At 35.6% G+C, this 23,111-nt stretch overlaps 1 protein-coding gene across 1 annotated transcript; it reads right to left on the bottom strand.

The window, feature by feature from the left end:
* Positions 1 to 12,490: 12,490 nt before the first annotated feature.
* LOC143617313 (uncharacterized) lies at positions 12,491 to 22,773 on the bottom strand. Its single transcript, XM_077089913.1, has 3 exons — positions 22,654 to 22,773; positions 13,614 to 13,795; positions 12,491 to 13,214 (listed from the first exon to the last, which is right to left on the bottom strand). Exons 1-3 carry the CDS (start codon positions 22,771 to 22,773, stop codon positions 12,491 to 12,493), a joined length of 1,026 nt encoding a protein of 341 aa, XP_076946028.1.
* Between the last annotated feature and the right edge of the window lie 338 nt (positions 22,774 to 23,111).

Below are 23,111 nucleotides of genomic sequence, written 5' to 3'. Positions count from 1 at the left end.
TTAACGTACCGGGATGACGTAAAGCCTCCGAGGAAAGTCGGATAAATCCCGAGAGATGTACATACTTTACATGCTTTAAATCACTTATCTGAAATTAACGGGCGTTACAATTCCACCCTCCTTAAAATGGGATTCGTCCCCGAATCCCGATGCGACAGTAACAATTGCGGGTAGAGTTTCATTATCTCGCATTCGGATTCCCAAGTAGCCTCTGAACCCCTACGGTGTCTCCATTGCACCTTCACCTTCCTAACCACTTTATTTCTCAAACGCCTTTCCTAACGGTCAAGAGTTGCGATAGGTTATTCAACGTAGTTCAGTTTACTATCAAACTCAATGTCATCAAGAGGCACATGGGCATCTTCATCTGCTAAACATTTCCTCAAATGGGACACGTGGATAGTAGCATGAATCTCCGCGAGCTCATCGAGCAATTCCAGTCTATACGTTACCTCACCAACACGGGACAATATACGGGACGGACCAATGAACCTCGGACTAAGCTTCCCCCACTTACGGAAACGAATGATGCCCTTCCAAGGAGAAACTTTTAGCATAACTCTATCACCAGCCCCAAAAACAATAGGCCTCCGCCTTTTATCTGTGTAGGACTTTTGACGATCCTGAACGGCCTTCATAAAAGCCTTAATCTTTTCGAGCTTCTCAGTCGTTGCCTCAACCACCTTCAAACTACCCAACTATTTCTGACCAATGGAACCTTAACAGACTGGAGTCCTACATCTCCTACCATACAACATCTCAAACGGTGGCATCCCAATCGTGGCGCGATAACTGTTATTATACGAAAACTCCACCAACGGTAAGTGACGGTCCCAACTACCACCAAAGTCGATAACACAAGCCCGCAACATATCCTCGAGAGTCTGAATTGTCCTCTCGGACTGACCATCCGTCTGCGGGTGATAGGCAGTACTGATGTGGAGTTTGGTACCCATCTCCTCGTGAAACCTTTTCCAAAACCTGGAGGTGAAACGCGTATCCCTATCCGAAACAATAGATACCGGCACCCCGTGCCTAGAGACGATCTCACGAATAAACTCATCGGCTAGCTGCTCATAATTAAAAGTCTCTCGAATCGGCAAGAAGTGAGCGCTCTTGGTCAGTCTATCCCCGGTTACCCAAATGGTGTCCTAATTACCCCTAGGAGTACGAGGCAGTTTAGTAACGAAATATATAGTAAGATGCTCCCATTTCAACTCAGGTATTTCCAATGGCTGAAGTTTCCTAAACGGCTTCTGATGCTCGGCCTTAACCTGAAGACACGTCAAACACTTACTCACATACTGAGCCATGTCAAACTTCATCGCAGGCCACCAATAATTCTTCCTCAGGTCTTGGTACATCTTGGTCGCGCCCGGGTGAATAGAATAGCGGGACTTGTGCGCCTCATCTAAAATTTTACCTCTGAAACCTCCATACCTCGGTACCCTAAATGCCCATCCTTATACTTCACCCCATCACCGACGTCTTCCAACAACTTTTCCTGACCCCAAACACGTTCTGACATAATCCATTCCACCTGCAAGGCCTCATTTTGAACGCTGGCTATTTGCTTCAAAATATCGGGTTTAAGGATGAGTTGATAAGATTTTACACGAATCGGCTTCGGTCTCTCCTTCTGGCTCAACCCGTCAGCCACCACGTTAGCCTTACTTAGTGGTACATAATTTCCAAATCATAATCCTTAATCAACTCCAACCATCGACGCTGGCGCATATTCAATTCCTTTTGTTCGAAGAAATACTTTAAACTCTTATGATCGGTATAGATAACGCAGGGAACACCGTACAAATAATGCTGCCACAACTTAAGCGCAAACACAACGGCCGCAAGCTCCAAATCGTGAGTAGGAAAATTCGCCTCGTGAGGCTTCAACTTCCGTGAGGCATAAGCGATGACTCGACCTCGCTGCATCAAAACACACCCAAGCCCCTGATAAGAGGCATCAGAATACACTACCAAATCATCGGTGCCATCAGGTAAAGCTAAAATCGGGGCATGCGTTAACCTGTTCTTCAACTCGAGAAAAGTCTCCTCTGGCTCATTACCCCAAACGAACTTAACACTCTTCTTAGTCAACTTGGTCAGCGAAGAAGCAATTTTCAAAAAGTCGGGAATAAAGCGGCGGTAATACCCCGCCAAGCCCAGAAAGCTACGGATTTCAGATGGAGACTTAGGAGACTCCCAATCATTCCCGGCTTCCACCTTTGCAGGATCAACCAAAATACCCCTCGGGTTAATAACATGACCCAAGAACTGAACCTCACGCAACCAGAAGGAACTCTTAGAAAATTTTGCATACAACTTGCTCTTTCGCAGAGTTTCCAAAACTTCCGAGAGATGACCGGCGTGATCGGATTCGCTTTTGGAATACACAAGGATGTCGTCGATGAATACAATAACAGAACGATCGAGCATCGGTCTACACACCCGGTTCATAAGATCCATGAACGCAGCCGATGCGTTGGTCAAACTGAAAGTCATCACGAGGAATTCGTAGTGCCCATAACGAGTGCGGAATGCAGTCTTAGGAATATCTTCCTCCCGAATCTTCAACTGATGATACCCGGACCTAAGTTCGATCTTCGAGAGCCAACTAGCTCCTTGGAGCTGATCAAATAAGTCGTCGATCCTCGGGAGCGGGTACCGATTTTTAACGGTGAGCTTATTCAACTCACGGTAGTCAATGCACATCTGCATGCTACCGTCCTTCTTCTTAACGAACCAGACCGAGGCACCCAAGGCGAGATGCTCGGTCGAATGAAGCCCTTGTCGAGCAAGTCTTCCAACTGGGCCATAAGTTCTTTCATCTCATTCGGTGCTAGACAATAAGGGTTCGAGCAACGGGTTTTGCGCCCGCACAAGATCTATCTGGAACTCGACCTCACGGTCCGGCGGCACATCTGACCAATCATCTGGAATTACGTCCGGGAAATCCCGAACGATAGGAACATCACCGACGGTAGCCCTAGACACGAAAACATATTTTCCTACGGCGACCTCAACCTCAAACACATCGACTACGCGCTCAGGTGATTTATTCAACGAGGAACAGAAAGCGGTAGACACAAAACTTCTACTGGCGCCCGAATCAAATAAGACAGACGCCGGTAATTCATCAAGTAGAAAGGTATCTGGGATAACATCACGCTCCTACTTAGCTAAACAGTTGCTCATACATTCTTGAAGGAGCGAGGAATTTAAGCGGTCAAGTACCAAGGAACCCAGAGTGACAGTATGCTACGCCTCAGCTAAACAATTACGCGCAAAGCGTTCGAGAGGATGGGAAACGAACAGGAGAATTTAGGGAATAAGATAAACTTTAACGCTAACGACTCGAGAGTTAGCCAAATCCTATCCCTACAAAGACGGAACCCTAACACAGTCAGACACAAGTGGTATTTAAAACATGGAAGGTAAGGGTAAACTGCTAATAACGTTGATCAAGTGTTATTAGTCGTTTACTTCACCGGCCCGTTCTAAGCACCCCCTGCCCCTACCCACATTAGCATTCTATCTAACACTTTACAATTAATCACATACTGGAAACATTCAAATTCAAAGGAATGACTAAATAATTTAAAGTTACCTCTTGGCGTGCAGCTACTCGCGGCGGGCATACTGGTCTCTTTTCTTACAGTTCGAGTCTAAGCATTCGGGGATGCTCGGATCCCTCGAACCAAGGCTCTGATACCAACTTGTAAGGCCCCGAACCCCGGGAACCCCACAGTTGGTAATCATTCAAACACTTGTAAAATTTTAGTAAACTTAAAAACCATTTCTTCCATTAAAACAAGCGTATCAGAGTGTAAATTTTGCGGAAAACATGAAAAATGAAATAAGTTCCCGAAACCTGGGAATTTTGCCCAATAACCAAAATAAGTATAACTGTTATAAGTTTCCTTGAAATAAAATATTCATAAACAATACTTCCTTCTAGTATGCCCTTCACCATCCAAATAGCTCCGTGCACGTCCAAGCGATTAGGCATCCTCTTCCAAATCCTGAAACTTACACTAACATGCACACAAAGTCAGCTTAAGCTGAGTGAGTTCAAGTTTTAAATAAGTGGCAACAGTTTTAATAATCAATCCAACGGTTTTAAAACGGTAAACGGAAGTACATCGGTTAGGTCACCACATTCAAATAAATAATCATCCTTACGTATGAGCACCTCTATACGTGCATTCCAATATATATCATTATACGTATATATAACATTCAATAATAACATTCAGGGCCGAGAAAACGTACAACCCAAACACGTAACATTCAGCATATGCAAACACAAAGTAGGCATACGCAACATTCAGTAGTCGAGACGACTACAAACATTCAGGGTCGAGCAAACGTACAACCCAAACACGTAACATTCGGCGCGTGCAAACACAAGGTAGGCATACACAACATTCAGTAGTCGAGACGAATACAAACATTCAGGGTCGAGCAAACGTACAACCCAAACACGTAACATTCGGCGCGTGCAAACACAAGGTAGGCATACGCAACATTCAGTAGTCGAGACGACTACAAACATTCAGGGTCGAGCAAACGTACAACCCAAACACGTAACATTCGGCGCGTGCAAACACAAGGTAGGCATACGCAACATTCAGTAGTCGAGACGACTACAAACATTCAGGGTCGAGCAAACGTACAACCCAAACACGTAACATTCGGCGCGTGCAAACACAAGGTAGGCATACGCAACATTCAGTAGTCGAGACGACTACAACATTCGCCAAATAATGGCCATTCTAAATATATATAAATATATATATATATATACATACACATTCCATAACATTCCAAGGCCTACCGATACTAGCAAGCCTATGTAAAACCATTCATAACATTTCATCAAGTAAGAAAAGCACTTAGGTGTGCATGCTAGCCCAAAACTTAAAAAGATTTAAACGGGGCATCAAGAACTCACCTGAGATCGATCGAATACTTGCAACGAGCTAGGAAGTTCCTAAGGGCAAAATCACAAGCAAGGGCCTGTAAATTATACATAACGCGTTACTAAACTAGACTGTAGGAACACTCTAGCCTAATGGGCCGTACCAGCCCAACACTTTGGCCCAAGGCCCAACCACTTGGCCCAAGGCCCAAAGATAGTCAAATCGGGTCGAATGCGCGTGAAATAATCCTTAAAACCATTTGTTAACCGAATCAACCCCGAATGGACCAAATTCCGTCTAAAACCTTTTCATTCATCATAAATATGTCACCCGAGTTGATACGGTTGACGGTTCCTTTTACAACACTTACTTTAACATTTAAACGAAAATTCGCGCATCGCCGACTCGACTGACGAAGCACTAACCCCAACAGCCCCGTGCATCAAAAATATAATTTTCCCATAGCCCTTAAACTCCCCTAGGGCTGTACAAACTGATTCGGTCGGTCATCCGATCGTTTAACGCATCAAACTCAACAATTGCCAATCCTACACCCGATAAACCCTAGTTTTCGAACTAAAATCGATTGACCGACCTAAACACCTCCATTGGCCATGAAATTTTAGTATATTGTAAGTGATATACCTAAGAATATGACGGAGTACGAACTTCAATTATAACAGCCCCGAAAAATGCGAGAAAGGGCAGCCACCGGTTAAGCCTAAAACGAACTTATTGATCAATACGAATATAACATGCAGATTTTAGCATGCAAAGATGTATTTTATTACATAGGAAAACCATGGAAATAAATTATTAAATTCTTACCGGTGTTACATAAATATCTTAAGTTTATAAAAATATTTTTATTATATTTTTCTAGTGGACACAAAAATCATAAAAATTCTTCTAACACAGAAAGGTATGTGCAGCTATTTCAGCTGCGCAACAAAATGGTTTTATTTTTATAAAATTCATTACCCAGCCAAATTAAAGGATTCCAATTGGGTTTGGTTCCTAACTCAAAATATTAACTTCCAGAAGTGGAACAAACCAATTTAGACTTGTCGAAAAAAGGTTATGATGTCAGGAAGACGGACCAGAATCCGTCGTCCCGCATCAGGTTTGACACTCGATTTTATAAAATCATAAAAACTATTCAAATCTCGTCCAAAAATTACGTATTATACCTTTCTGGAAACTAGACTCAAAGTAGAACATCATGGAATCAAGAATCGATCAAAAACAGTGGATTAACATCGCATTACAGACCCTAGAATAAACGTATACGAATCTGTCAGCAAGCTATTATCATCAAAACTCAATCTTAACGACCAATAAGCGCGTTCATATGATCAATTAAGGTGCAAAAGTCATGGGGAATCATAAAACCGACCTTGAATTGAAGTTTTCACGGCTGAACATGGCGGGGCAGAAGAAAAACGAGCAGGGGGGGTTCTTAGCTGCGATCGGCTGCACCTTAGGTTATGAGTTAGGGTTTTTCATTCTTTTATGATATAAAATAAGAAGTTTCATTCTAGCCCCTCACGTATAAAGTGTGTAGCAACTTGGGTGGAAAGTTACATAATTTTAACGTACCGGGATGACGTAAAGCCTCCGAGGAAAGTCGGATAAATCCCGAGAGATGTACATACTTTACATGCTTTAAATCACTTATCTGAAATTAACGGGCGTTACACATGGTCAAGGAAAAAATTGGAGGTCATGGAAAATTAAAGGTGGGAAGCACGGTCATCAAAACAAAGATCACATACGATGCTTCAATTGTAATGAACTTCGACATTTCAAACATGAATGTCAAAAAGGGGAGAAAAGAGTGAAAGCAAACCTGATCCGGGAGGAAGATGACGAACCAACGCTACTGTGATGGCAAGCGGATCTTGAAGAAACGAAGTCCTCACTTAAACTAAGTTTAGTTTAGGGGGGGGGTATTAGTATATAAACTAAACTTATTAATATTTATATTAAGGTCTTATTGTAATTATTGCAATTAGTAGGGTTAATATGTAATTATTTACTCTATAAATAGGAATGATGTCAGACAAATTTGTTAACGTATTCAGGATATTCAATCGTATATTCGGTATTGTTAAATCAAGAATTCTTGTATATCATCATCTTGTTCTTATTATATTCAATTGAATTGGGATTTGTTCTCCGATTACCAACACATCCATCCAAATTAGTCTCATGACTATTGTCGCCGTCATCTCCTCCCCTTGTGTGCTTCAACCCATTACTCGTTGTTCCTTTATTGTACGTCATGATCTACTTTATGGCTTTGAGTTGGCTCACTACTCCTATGGAGTAACCAATTAAGATTAGGCATCGTGTGAACTAAATACCAAAAACCCAGGACTCCCCACTTTGAACTTCTTGAGCATATCAAAAACATCATCCTTTTGCTTTAATTATTGATATATCCACACATACCGGCAATAGTTATCATCAATTATTAGAATACCGGTTAACACCTTTTTTTTTGTGGTGAAATGGATCAAAAAGTTAGCATGAACGAGTTCCAGCAGTCTACTTGCTTGTCACTGTGCTTCTCACACTTTTGTTGGGTGTAATATTGTAAAAAACATAAATTCAGATCTTATTATTTGAACCAGATCCAATAATACAAAACTTAATAAACAAAGGCCAACAACAATGTGATTGATAAACCAAACAAAGGGAATAAGAATGATTCAAATGTAGTAAACCCAAAAGAATAGAGATAGCTAGGGTTTAGTGATGTGTTATTCTTGAGATACCAGGAACATCGATTATATCTCTGAAAGAGGAACACGGCCACCGACATCACAAAACTTCTTTTCCAAGCTAATCCCATTAAGAAACACTAGCCCACTAGAGACAATCAATCAGGTCCGAAACCAAGCCAAATTAAAGAACTCACCAGTCACAAATAAAAGGAAAATTACTAGAAAAGACAATATAAAACTGAAATATAATTTTATTTTAACACCCCTCCCCTCAATTTTATATCCAAATATATTAAACAAACCCAAATTTCTAACATAGCGACATGTTAACTTACCAAAAGTCCTTTATTAAACATGTCTGCCAATTGCTTGTCAGATCTTCTAAATACAATTTTAATCACCCCAGATGATATTATTTCACGCAGGAAAAACAAGTCAACCTCAAAATGTTTTGTTCAATTGTGAAAACAGGATTAGCAGCTATTGATATAGTTGCATTGTTATCAACGTGTAAGGATACAGGAAGATCAACATTTGACTTTTAACTCCTTTAAAAAATTCTTGATCCAAACTATTTCTTCAGTACAAGCACACATAGCCCTATACTCAGCTTCCGAACCAGTCAACTGCTTCTTGCTTTTCCATGCCACAAGTGATCCGCCAATGAAAATACAAAAATCCATTATAGATTGTTGAGTATCTAGGCATTTAGCTCATTCTGAATCAGATTACCCAATAATATTAAAAGACTCCCCCTACTTTTGTGAATAAAACTCTCAAATCAGAAGCTTTCTTTAAGTATCTCAACAATCTTAAAGCTATTTGTAAATGTGCATTAGACGGTTTATGAATATATTGACTTAAAAATTAAACAGCATATCATATATCAGGTCTTGTATGACAAAGGTATATTAATTTCCCAATCAATTTTTGATACCCAGTGATATTCGTTAAAAAAGATTTATCTTTTTCACACATATTTATGACAACATAATTTTGTTTTATAGGAGCGTTAACTGGTTTGCTTGCACTCATGCCATACTCAGCTAACAACTCCATACAATATTTTCTTTAAGACAACAAATCCCTTGGTCTGACTTAACAACTTCAATACCTAAAAAGTATTTAAGGGTACCCAAATCTTTAATCATAAAATTTGATTTCAACATTCGTTTAACTTCATCAATAGCAGTAAGATCATTTCCTGTCACCACTATATAAGATAACAATCTCATATTTTTTAGACTTAATAAACAAGGAATAGTCACACATAGACTGGGTAAATCCCATTTTTAGCAAAGCAGACACAAGTTTAGCATTCCACATTCGTAGTGCTTGTTTTAGCCATATAGAGATTTAACAAACTTACACACATGTGTATCATTTTTGGAAAAATAACCATTAGGTAATTTCATATAGGCATCGTAATGTAACTCGCTGTGACAACCGCCAATTTTCAGGTCAATATCCGTACACGCCCTAAATGCGCTTACATTTTATTAGTTTCTATTTCGCTTAATATTCATTTATTAGCTCATATAAAGTCTAGCGAAGCCATTCATACCGTTATCATATGTTGGGTAGTTTTAGAAATTAACGATACACATGGAGGTTAACCTGACGAAACCGAACGTTGATAATAAAGTTTTATAAAACCAAAACAATATTCAATAGCCCAACATATAAGCCGTATATTGTACACTCAAATTCAAGAACTTTAAAATTCAGGACAATATAATTTCAAGACTTGATCTCAAATGAACATCTTTAAATGAGTGTGTACATATAGCATACAAGTATCATTAAACTAGTACACATAAACTAACACTTGTAGTCTTATATAAATAAGATGGTTGTACACCATAAGCCATCTAATTATTCGTAACCTAAATATTATGCATAAACTAATTGTATATTAACTAAACAAAAATAATAATAATAATAACTATTATAATAAAAATCATCACAATATTTCTTACTAGCTCATGGCTTCATAGGGGGGGGGGGGGGGGGGGGGGGGGGGGCTTTCCTTTTTGTGTTAAAAACTTCAAGTTCAATTAGATTAAGATAACCATGCCATCTTCACAATCACCATCCATCAAAGACAATTTTCTTGCTTCAATTTAACTGACAACCCCTAAACCAACTTCTCTTTTTGTTTACAACTTTCCATGACAATAACCAATCACATTTAGGAGCTAGTGGATCAAAGACTTATCCAAGAGATAAAATTTCTACATGTATATTTATATAATAACCAAATGTTACAAACAAAAAATCACATCATCGTCACACATTCCTCATTCTCATGGCATTCTCTCAACAAAACCAAACTCACTCTTGTTTAACCTCCACCTTTTATTCCAAGCAAACCATTCAAGAACCAACTCCAAGGAAACAAACATACATGTTAGAAATGGTGATCTCAAGTGAAAGGAAGCTATATGGTGCTAGGAAGCTCAAGATTTCTTCTTTTCTTCTCATTATTATTTTTATTATCTCCTCTATCCTTGCTAGGTAAAATCTACACACATATCTTTTATATTCTTTGTTTAAAATACAAGTTTAAAAGCTTGTATAAAGGATCACCCTCAAGTGTTATTAAAAAGTTGGATAAACATAAAATAACCACTAAAACCTTGTTTTTTCTCTAAACAAACTTTTCTCTAAAGCATGAACATGCTTAAGTCTTTAAAAAGAGATATATTTAAAAAAAAAAAAAAAGCCTTTCATAAGATTTAAGATTTGCTAGTGAAAGCGTAACATTTTTAGTAAACCACAATATACTACTAAAGATCTAAACTTAACTTGTGAAAATATGGCAAAAAGTGGTGTGTTCATCTTCTTTAAACATGAAATAATGACCAACTTTATGATAATAATGGTATAGAAAAACTTATTAAAACCAAGTTCTAAAAAGAACAAGTATTACAAGACATGAACTTTATACAAAAATTAAACTATGAGCATCTTGTATATATTCAATCAGAAGATGAGATACTATCTAGATTTGAGATCTAAAATATTAAAAAAAAAACATAATGTTAAACAAGTCTATATACCATTAACCAAAGGATAAACCATTACACACCTAGGAACCGTAAAAATGGTTCAAAAGAAAAATTGTAAGGAAACAGTGAGCTGGCAGTTTACATAACTCAAATTCACAAGGACATAAATTAGTCAATAATTAACCAAAATACATGATTTTTGAATCAAAAATATACTACTTTGAGTCTAGTTTCTATGCCAACCAGTTTCATATAATTTGGACTAATTATGATACCCTAAACTTACTTTACAAAAACACATATCAAAACTATCATGTTGTTACAGATTTGAGTCTTACTCATGGACCCATAATTCATTCATATCAAGTCCAAATGACATGATTCTTTTTTGTAAAAGGTACCTTTATGTCTTAGGTTTAAAATTTATACTCGCGCTCTTCAAGAAAATAATTTTAGGTTAGTCAAATAAAGATTTTCCCATAGACTATCAACGAATTTGGCTGTACGACACTTGTCTACTAATAAATATGTTTGGACCCCTTAAACACCTCCAAAAACTATGTATCATAACTTTATAGAAATTTAAGACATGTGAGATTATGTGATAAAAATTTCAAGTCAAAAAAAGGTAGTCTGATGCAAGAAAATTCACAACCCAAAATCGATAAAGAATCAGTCAATAATTTAACAACATATAAAGTGTTAGATACTAGCGCTAAGTGACCAAATATTAATATAAAGCTCCTATGAGAATTTATGAACTAATAATGGCACACTTAATATATAAATATATATAAACTTAAATATATTGATCCAAAACTTAGATGTATGATTAAACACATAAACAAATCACCAACGGTTCGACGGGATATACATTAACAATAAACGTATACACCATCGAGTCTAACATGTTGGGTGGACTTTATACAGGATCAACTTGTAAGTTGATATTGTACTATGGGATTCTAAGTAATCTAACTGATTAGGTCGCGATTAGGAGAAGTCTCACGCTTGTTTTTGATATTCGCTAGCTATTTTGCTCGAAAACTCAAAGGTGAATTTCACGGCCCCTTTACTTTCAAACGATTTACAAAATGGGGGAGAAACATAAAAATACTGGTTTTTATACGTTAATGAGAAACAAGACCCGACCTTTATGTTTGCATGAGTTATCTCTTGGATCCAAAACTCCCCTTTATCGCTTATTAATAACCATTAGCTTGTATTAGCCTAAGATTCTGTGAATAGTACTATTGGGATTGACGCCCCCAGTCATGGTTACTCGCGCTAACTGCAAATCTACATGGTCGAATGACTGCATAGTGTCTACTCAGTTGCTCGCGAGGTATGAGTGAGGGGCGAAACACCTGTGTCTTGATTTGGTTATGCCACATATAGCTCATAATTATGGTATTCTTTTCTAGCTTACGATGGGTCAAACGATTACTTGTTTGTATTTAACGTATACATGAAACTCTTATGAACGAAAAGGCTTTACAAACTATGAACGAAAAGGCTTTACATGGTATTCTTTTAAATGTTAAAACCTGTGAACTCAGCAACGTTACGCTGACATTTTAAAGTATGTCTTTCAGGTACTTAAAGCACAAACGCTTAAGTTGAAAGCGTCCTATTATAACATGCACACAAGTGTCGGATACGCTTTTTCGAAGATTTTACTTGTATAGCCCAAGTCATGGGTCACATGGGCAAAATCTTAGAAACAATGTCTTTTAATAATGTTTTGAGACTTAAACATTGAGTTTGGGATGTAAACTCTGAATTTTAACTATGTATCCAATTTGTGTGTTTGTGTTTGCAATAATCATATGCTTGACAACCATGTTCGTCGCCCTTCACGATTCCGCCGTGGCGGGGTGTGACACTCACCATACAGAAAAGCATTATTAACATCTAACTGAGACAAAGACCAATTATTTTCAACAACCAAACTTATAACACACCTAACTATAACCACTTTAATAACCGGCGAGAAGGTCTCATCAAAATCAACTTCTTCTCTTTGGTTGTAAATTTTAGCAACTAAACAAGCCTTATAACGATCAATTTCACCATTAGACTTGTATTTTATTTTATAAACCCATCTACAACATATAGCTTTTTTGTCACTAGGTAACCCAACAAGTTTCCAAGTATTATTAGTATAAAGAGCATTCATTTCATCATTCATAGTATTAACCCAATTAGAATCTGTTGAAGCTTCATAGAAATTTCTAGGCTCAACGGTTTTGTTAAGGCTAGACACAAAAGAAAAATTCCCAACAGATAAGTTGGAGCAATTGACCACTTTTCCAAAACCATACTTTACTTTCCCTTCAATAACAAAATCACTAAGTATTTTAGGTAACACAGAACTCCTAGAAGATTTTCTAAGAGGAGATTGAGTATGAATACCCTCAGAAGAGCTAACATTCTCCCTTTCAACTCCAGGTGAAGCTACCTCACTAGTGCCATCTCTAGAACTACTAGATTGTGAAACATCAGTTTCATCTGAAGTCCTTGAGTTGCTACTAGATTGGCAATCCTCACTAGAGTGATCAATGTGCACCCCCACATCATCATAGAGATTTTTAAATCATTTAAGGAACATTTGAAAACATCTTCATCATATAGATCAAAAAAATTAATTGTTAACTGATATAGGTTCATAATTTTCAAAAGTTTTTTTTTGTACACTATTTTTAAAAGGGAAAATATTTTTCATAAAACTTTACATCTCTTGAAAAAATAACCTTTTTATTATTTAAACTCCACAACTATAGCCCTTTTTATTAGAATAACCTATCAAAACACATTTTTCAGATCTACTATCAAACTTATTATAAGCATTTAAAACTGTACTAAAACATAAGCAACCAAAGTTCCTTAAATGCAACAGTGAGGGTTTAAAACCAAAAAGACACTCATAAGGGGTTTTGCCTTCTAACACAGAAGAGGGTGTCGTGTTAATAAGATACACAGCAGTTAAAACACATTCAGGCCAAAAAGAAAGGGGAACATTCCCTTGAAACAAAAGTGATCTATCAACATTCAGCAAATGCCTATGTTTTCTTTCCACAACACCATTTAGTTGTGGAGTATAGTTACAAGAGGTATGATGCCCTTGTCTCTAAAAAAATTATGAATATAACTATTAACAAATTAAGATTCATTATCTCTTATTATAATCTTAACTATTTATCAAACTGAGTTTTTAACACGTTCAAAAAAAGTCTCTAGATTAAAGAAAACTTCATCTTTGTTTTTCATTAAAAAAAATCCATATGACTCTTGTATAATCATCAACAATAGTTAGGAAAATTCTATAGCCTTCCCTATTTTAACTCTATGAGGACCCATACATCCACATGTATAAAATCACTTATATGTTTAGATTGCTGGTCGCTCAAAGGAAAAGGTTCTCTGTGCTTTTTAGACATATGACAGACTTCACAAGGATAATCATTTTTTTTTTTTGAAAATTAAACTTCAAAGTAGTTTGTAAGACATTTAAAACATTAGTAGAAGGATGTCCTAGCTCGGTATGCCACATATTAAAAGTATCAAAATTACTTAACGCACCTTAAAAGAACTAGAACTGTAACATTCGTCAACTTTCGGACCCGAAAACCCGACCTAGTTTTATGAGTTATTAGTACATGTGTATGACAAATTAATTGATTAGTTACGAAAATGTTTTCTTTCTTTCTTTTTTGGGCAAGTTTGTAATTTAACAAAGCTTGATGGTGAAATATGAAAATTTTCTTATAAATACACAATCATCCGTACCCATGTTTTTCCGGTGTCAACGCCAACCACCAAATCGACTCCGTCAGGTTTAAAACATCAATATTAACAACCAAATCGTCCAATTAATTATACCAGTTGACTCTCAATAGCAAACAGAGAATTTCATGGTCAAAATCATGCGTTCATAGCTATTAATAGTTTCTTTTTCAAGTCAAATATTTCCAGCTTCAATTTCGTATTTTCTGGCGAATTTTTAGCATTTTATTAAAGACCCAAAACGATCAATTAATTATGCTAGTTGTAACACCTCGAGAAGACCCTATTCAATTTTGGGCAAAAAATGACAATTCTGAAACATAAGGGAATAAAAATGAAAATTTTGGGTTTTCAGACCCATCGCGCTACGCGATGGATGGAAAGATTTGATCATCGCGCTACGCGATGATGTTTCCCATGAAATCAGAAAAAGGGGGCGCCGTGCAACTCGACGACCCAGGGTAAATGGGCATCGCGCTACGCGATATCCCATTAAGCAAACCATGGACACACCTTAGCAATTGCGGCGTCGCGCTACGCGATGGCCCTGGGAAAAGATCATCGCGCTACGCGACGATTGCCAAAACTTTGCTTATAAAAGGGGGCTACGGGATTGAACCATATTCATCACAATTCACACTTACAAACACACATTTAGAATTGGAGAGCATGCCTAGCTGTCGTGAAGTTCGAGGTTCAGTTTTCTTGAAGTTCGTGCAAGAATCGGAGTTCTGACACGTCGTTGATAAGTTAAGAGAATAGGAAACAAGGTTCTGCCAATCAAGTTGTCATTCTACTATAGTAATTAGCATTCCCGAGTACTCATTAAGGTAGGGATTCTACCCAAATATTATTTTATTATTATATGGCTTAGACCATAGTCAGGGGTATAGCCCAAAACCTTGATCATATTTATATACAAAAACTTTATACATGCAAAGGGTATAGATAAACTAATGTTTCTTTATGAAATATAAGCTTTTACATACAATAAGATATAGTCAGAAATAGTTTCTTCACAATTAAAAAACGTAAGATTTTATATATTATAGTTATTCAATGTTTCTTCTTGAAGAAGAAAACTTATCAATAGATGTTTCTTCACCCAGCATATGATTTGTAAACAAATGAAAAGATTACGGGTTTAAATATGTTATTCAAACCAATGATCAGTCAAGGTTTAAAGCTATCAAAACTAGACTAAAGGTCTATAGCTGGATCAAGAGACGATCTGGGTATTTATATAAACCTATTTTATGATAGATCAATCATCATTCATTTACAAGGGTTTTCAAACGAGATCACCACATCAATCAGAAAAAAGAATCACAATCACAGTTGAATACGTTAAACCTTTTACCATCAGATAAACGGGTTGTTTATCTTAAACAGTCAATTAAATAAGAGATTACATGATCTCTATATTTTAAGGGATTACGTGATCCCTAAGTTACAAGGTAGATAATAAAAGCAACTCAAACCGAGTACACATGTGTCTGGATCCAAACATATCTGTTAACCTTTCAATCAAGGCTACGTGGCCGCAGGCTAAAAGAGATAACAAAAGTTCTCCAATAGGCATCAGTTATTGGAGAACCATAATTGTGTGTGTATGGCAGTGGCACAAGTTCCCAGAAATAAGAGACGTTTCTACTGAGTTTGTTCCAAAACTATTTTGTCAGTCAAATGTTTTCAGAGTCAACGATTCACCAGCATATCACTGGCGTATTTTTTCCCCTAATTTCAGGAAAGCAAGCATAGTACAGATAGCAAGGCGTAAGAATCATTTATGGAGTAAGATGCTCGCATGTGGAGATAGTTCAGTTTTAAACAATTAAAATATTGTAAACAAACATTTGTAAAGCAAAATATTTGGATATTTATTATCCAAGAGATTTCAAATTAAATTAATATTTTATTATAATCAAAGACTTCCACTAATAACCCGTAACTCTGATATATTTTCAAAACAGGTACCAACTACGGGTGTCACACCTAGGCCTAAGTCGGGGTGTGACACTAGTTGACTCGTTTTCCCTTGCCAAAGATAACGCAAATTGTTAAGGAAGTTTCTATTAGGGTTTTAAGCACCAATTTTTCTGAGAAAAAATCACGAGATTGCCAATTGTAGATTACGTATTGTTTACCCTATTTAAGCTAACCCTCACACTCCTTTTCGAAGCACACGACAATCCCCACTCTTACCATCATTGGAAATCTGTCTCAGTTGTGTCAGTTTTACCGCCGCCGCCGAAACACCAGCCAACCCTTGTTGCCCGTTGGTTCGTCTCCGAATCGAGGTAACAAATATGTCATTTTGTTCATTTTTACCTTATGATTAAAAGCCATAATATTTTGGATACAAAGAAATAATAACAAGAATGAGTTTAGAAACCTATTTTTCTTTTTAAAAGTGATGATGAATGAAGATACAGACATAGGTTGTTTTTCTTGTATTTAGTTTTAGTGGTGTTTGGGACTAACTTTTTATACCTTCATTAACTATTTCTAATAACTGAAATGAACTATCTATGTTATTATATAATAAAATTTAATGGTCATACTAGTATTTTGTTTTCTTGTGAAAAGTAATAGTTATATTAATATAAATTAATTTATTATTATTATTATACTTTAGTGAGTTAAAGAATTTGAATCTGACATATTGTGGTATAAGCAACATATAAATAACTTTTACTAGTCAATTATATTTATGAAACATAACCTACTACTATATAAATAGTCTATATATATATATATATATATGTATATATATATATATAGGGGATGGATATTATAGCGAGAAGTGCGAGAAGTAAATCTCAACCATTAATTACACAAATCAATGGTTTATTTTACACCATGGCAATTTAGTAATATCAAGAACTACTTACTAGATGTTTATTGCTTACAAGGGCAAAGAAGCCATTAGTGTGTAGCTAACAAAAAAGAAACGGTAATTAAACATTGAATGCGTTTTATTTTTGCAGGTACATAATATACATTTTTTATTTTTAGATACAACTTGTTTTTAATAAATTTTATACTAAAATGATGACAACTTAATATTTAACAAAGTTGTTTATTTGGATATTTGCACCGGAATTTAATCTTTTTTTTTATTTCACACATTCGTTGTTTATTTGGATGTTACACGTGAATTTAAAATGAAGGGAATATAATAATTAAAGATGTTTATTTGGATGTTAAAAATGTACATGCATGCATACCTACGTTCGTATGTACATACCTACATACATTGATACATACCTACCGAATAACCCAGGTACATACCGGGACACATATGTATTTACATATAGTCATACCTATATATAACCCTGTGCATATGAAAGTTTACAACTACGCACATACATCCCACCAAACTACAGGCGTACATACCTAAACACTTAAGTACATACATACTATCACACCAACGTACACCCAAATACGTCGTACATACATACCCATGTACGAACATACGTCGTTGTCTGGATACAAACAGTCAAACGATACGTACCTACACTACATTAGTTATGGGTACACAACATTTGAAAGTGTGCCAACACTACACTACATTAGTTATGACTACACAACATTTGAAAAGTGTGCCTACACTACATTACATTAATTTTGCCTACAGTGTATTAGATATGTCTACATTACATTAGTTATAACTTATAACTACATAACATTTAAAAGCGCGCATACATCACATTACGTAACAATATCTGCATTACATAGATAAGCTTAACTACATTAATTGATTAAAATCAAAGGGGAAAAATCACATTTGAGATCAAATGATGATGATGATGATGATGATGATGATGATAATAATAATAATAATAATTACTCATGTCTTTGAATAAAATGATCTTAGATCAAATAGATTCGAATGGTTCTAATTTTAGATGAAATAAATAATAATAATAATAATAATAATAATAATAATAATGATAATAATAATAATAATTTGTAGCTTACCATTTACTAGTAATTTATCATTAATTATTAAACCATTAATGAGCATGAGTTATAAAACAAAACACTTTAAATTTCACTAATGTACCCTTGTATATAAATAATTAGAAAATAAAAAAGAAATAATATGATTGGTTAGAATCTCTTCTCGCATTTCTCGCAATAAAAAACACTTCTGAAATGAACCTAATCCTATATATATATATATATTTGAATTTGTTAGAAAATAGAATCTTTTCTAATACACCATATGCTCTATTATTTAGATGAATTATTTGTCATATACAGTTTTAAGTTAATAAACAGAACATGATAGGTATGATTTTTTAAATGAAAAGGTTATAAAACATCGTCTTTCTCACGAACGCCTTATATTATTCCCAGCGGTAAAAAAATAGAAAACTAAAGATCTTTATTGCAATAATATTTATAGGTTTCGCTCCGTTTATTTATTGCGTGACCGACCAACTCGCTTACCGCTAACTCGTTACCGCACTTTACATTTCAAGTGATTAATCACATCCCCTTTCTCTTATTTATGTATTGGAGGCATTATGCGCATTATAAATTATTATTATTATTATTATTATTATTATTATTATTATACTAAAACCAATTTCATTATTTGTGTGGTTGTGGTATTGCTCAATTAATTGTTAATTGCTATATGAATTATGTGTTTACTACTTTATGTTTGGTTGGTATCTCATACTCATCCTCATCCTCATCCTCATCCTCATCCTCATCCTCATAGTATGATCATACGTCGTCCGAGTAGACATATCCGCATCTAGTGTCATGTTCGAAAACACATTTGTTTACTTTTATTTTATGTTGTTTATTGGTTGCGAATTCGTCCAAGTAGATACGTCCGTAATCTAGTAGCATGATCGAAAAGACACTTATACTTGTTTAATATTAATTGGTGTTATTCACATACGCAAGACATTGTTTATTTATTATTATTATTATTATTATTATTATTATTATTATTATTATTATTATTATTATTATTATTATATTAAATTGTGGTTACTCACTGAACATGCGTTGTTGACAAATTATTTTAACGCACAATGCAGGTTGTAATATAAAGTGAATTGAAGTGAAGAATTAGTTTGAACTTAGGCTAAAATTATAAAATTCTAAATGTTGTATCAATTTCTTTTTCATTTGAATTATTTGTGTTTAATTGTTGTGAATAAATAAATTTAGACATTGACACTTATAAATATTTTAGTGTCTTTCAGCTATGATATAAATTGTCACGCCCCGGCATGTTCCTCCGTTAGGTTGGGGTGTGACAAGAACCATCACCACAAAAATAGAGTCCATTAACTTGACAATTACATTAAATTCATACACATCTACTTGATCAAACACATTTTTATCAGATTTTACCATGTGCTGATTGGCACCTGAATCAACAATCCATCCAGAGTTACCCAAAGATAGAAAGTTACTAGCAAAACATAAAACTCTATCACTGAAACTACTAGCAGAAAAGGAACCAAAAGGATTACCTTCTACATGAGAACCTGAAGTTTCTTCTCTAGTACATGAACTACCACCTAATTGATCATTCTTATGTTGAACACCAAGCAATAATAGAACAAGATAAAATTAATAAACTAAATCAAGTTCTTAACATTAAGCATAATGAATCTGGTCTTAAGAAGAATTACACAAAACCCTAACCTAAAATGAACACTAAGGTTTTAGGCAAGCATCGGCATATCGTTAAAATAACTTATTTATTAAACATGTAATCCCGAGACGAACCAGAAGCTTTGGAATGGTCAAAAGGCGCCCTAGGATGCCTCTTTAGCTTTTGGAATTAGTGATATGACGAATGGGGGTTTAAATGGGTTTATATAGTGATTAACCCTAATTTTCTTGGGATTTAGGTCGGTTCGCGTCGCGTAAAGTCTTAATGGGCATGTCTTTCGCTTCGCACGAAGGACAAAATAGTCGGGGCAGATTTCTAAGAACTTCGTGTCGCGCGAAGATTCTTCATAGTCCTTCGCGTCGCTCGAAGGACAAAAACTTCAGGAGAATTATTTTCTTTTCTTTAAACTGCCTCGTGATGCGTGCACTTCCATTCATGCTCTTCTAAGCCTTCCTTCCAAGCTCGTAAATCATCCCGATAAGCTTCATAACGTCCAATGTCCTGAAACACATAACAATGCTTGAAGTACCAATGTTCATTCATTTATTTATCTAAATATAACTAATTAATATATAATAATAACAAACTTTTACCTAACCATCAATTGACTAGATGGTTAACCCCCTCTAGGTCTGGGTCCTTGGGGGTATCTAACAATTTCAAAACATCTTTCAACAATTTGTCCAACCTTATTACAATGAGTGCACTTAAGGTTAGGGTTGGACCCTCTGTTGAATTTCTTTTTTGAATCAAAAGACTTATTAGTTTTAGAAAGAAACCCATATTTTGAGTTAGGGTTAGAGTTTTTGACATCCCATTAGATTTTCTATGGGACTCCTTCCTAGACACAATAGAGAAAGCAATTTTAATAGTAGGTAAAGTATCTTTAGTTAACAAGGAAGTTCTAACAGACTGATAAGTATTATCAAGGCCCATCAAAAATTGCTTAAGTTTAAGGTGATTAAAATCATTGAATTTTCCGGAAGCATTGCAATTACAAGAAGGCAATTGAACCATAGCATCAAATTATTTCCACATAGTATTAACTCTATGATAATAATCTGACACATTATTACCATTTTGATTAACTGAGTTAATTGTTCTTATATAAACTAAACACGGCTGAACCATCAACTTTATCATATGTTTCCTTTAATTCTTCCACACATCAAGTGAAAATTTAGAGAAAAACTTGTCCAAAATACAACTCATCAAAAACAGAATTAAGAATCAACGAAAGAACAACAAAATTACACCGATCTCATTGTTTAGCAAGAATCTTATTATTAGCTGATCTTTACAAGATCCATCACTAAAAACAATTTTATTTTTAACTTGCAGGGCAAGAAGCATAGCATTTGCCCAAACGGTGTATTTCTCTGTTCCTATCAACTTGAGATGTACCACAGTTAGGGTGCTAGAATCACTTGTGTGAAGATGCAAGGGATCACTATCATATAATTTACTAATCTCGGCAACAGTAGAACTACTGGAATCACCCATTTAACAAACAAGAGATCAAATAATCATGCAAACACTCATGCACACACACACAGAAAAAAGATCGCAAATAAACTGGTCTGACTAGCCCAGCAACATCAAAACCTATTTCACACAGAAAATAAAAGATATGAAAAGATCTCCCCGGGATTTTTGAAAGCCACCAATCCTCTAGCAGATTTGGTAGTGCCCACAGTTCATGCAGATTATAGATTGATATGCCCTAATTAACAGCCAGAACAGAAGATCGCTGGCAATTCAAAATCTATTTTTAGGGTAGATTTATGATGAACAACCACAGAACGAGTAAAGATTCCTTAACACCCTTAACGGAGATTAGATCCCCCAATCGAATAGCGTAATCACAGCAGCGTAATTTAGAGAGGTGCTGGAAAACTTAAATTCAGATCTTATTATTTTAACCAGGTTCAATAATACAAATCTTAATAAACAAAGACCAGCAACAATATATGATTGATAAAGGGAATAAGAATGATTCAGAGGTTGTAAACCCAAAAGAATAGAGATAGGGTTTTGTGATGTGTTATTGTTGAGACCCCAGAAACATCGATTATATATCTGAAAGAGAGACACAACCACTAGGGGTTTTCAAAACCGGATATCCGAAGTTTCGGATATCCGAACTTTGGATATCCGAACCTTTTGGATAGTGGATTTCACTATCCGAATCCGAATCAGAAATTTCGGATATCCGAACTTCGGATATCCGATCGGATAGTGAATTGGATATCCGAAATTAAAGAAAATAACAAATTGTTTCAAAATCAAACATATAACATATCCAGATTCAAGTTTCAATTCCAACAAAAGAACACACATGTTCTTAAACAGTGCAACCATTCAACAAAAGAACACACAGATTCTTCAACCTATGTCAAATTGAACATTGAAAAACTCTATAATGTTGCAAACAACAAATCTATAACTCACAAATGAACAAATATTATAACAAATGTATAGATCAGAAACTAATCGTGTGAAATCTAAAGTCGGCACTCATCGGAAATCAATTCACACAACAACCGACTCACCATCATCTGATCATACACCATCACTGTCAAGTCGTAAGTCATCCACAGAATCACAACTTCACCACTATGTAGTTGTCCATCGCACTGGACAGATTGGGAGGCGGTCGGAAGAATAGTCATGGCGATTAAAAGAGCGGCGGCGGCGAGATCTGAAGAAGGTTAGGGTTTTGTAGAGGCTAGACTTTGAAGTTTGCATAACGGTAGGGTTTTTATTATAAGATTATATATAATAAATAATTTAAAAGAAAACTAAATTTAATATTTCGGATAGTCTGGATATCCGAACTATACGAAAAATCCAAAAATTGCTAACCAAATCCGAATTTTTGGATATTCGAAATTTCGGATAGTTCGGATTCGGATTTTCGGATAATTCGGATACGGATTCAGATTTTTTTAAACGCCCCTAACAACCACCAACACCACAAAACTTCTTTTCCAATATAAGCCCACTAAGA

Source organism: Bidens hawaiensis, unplaced genomic scaffold (assembly GCF_021521415.1).
Source record: "Bidens hawaiensis isolate Kalapana, Puna unplaced genomic scaffold, B.hawaiensis_p1.1 tig00002307_1, whole genome shotgun sequence".
NCBI classification, from domain to species: Eukaryota; Viridiplantae; Streptophyta; class Magnoliopsida; order Asterales; family Asteraceae; genus Bidens; species Bidens hawaiensis.
This window is presented reverse-complemented; position numbering and strand designations above follow the sequence as displayed.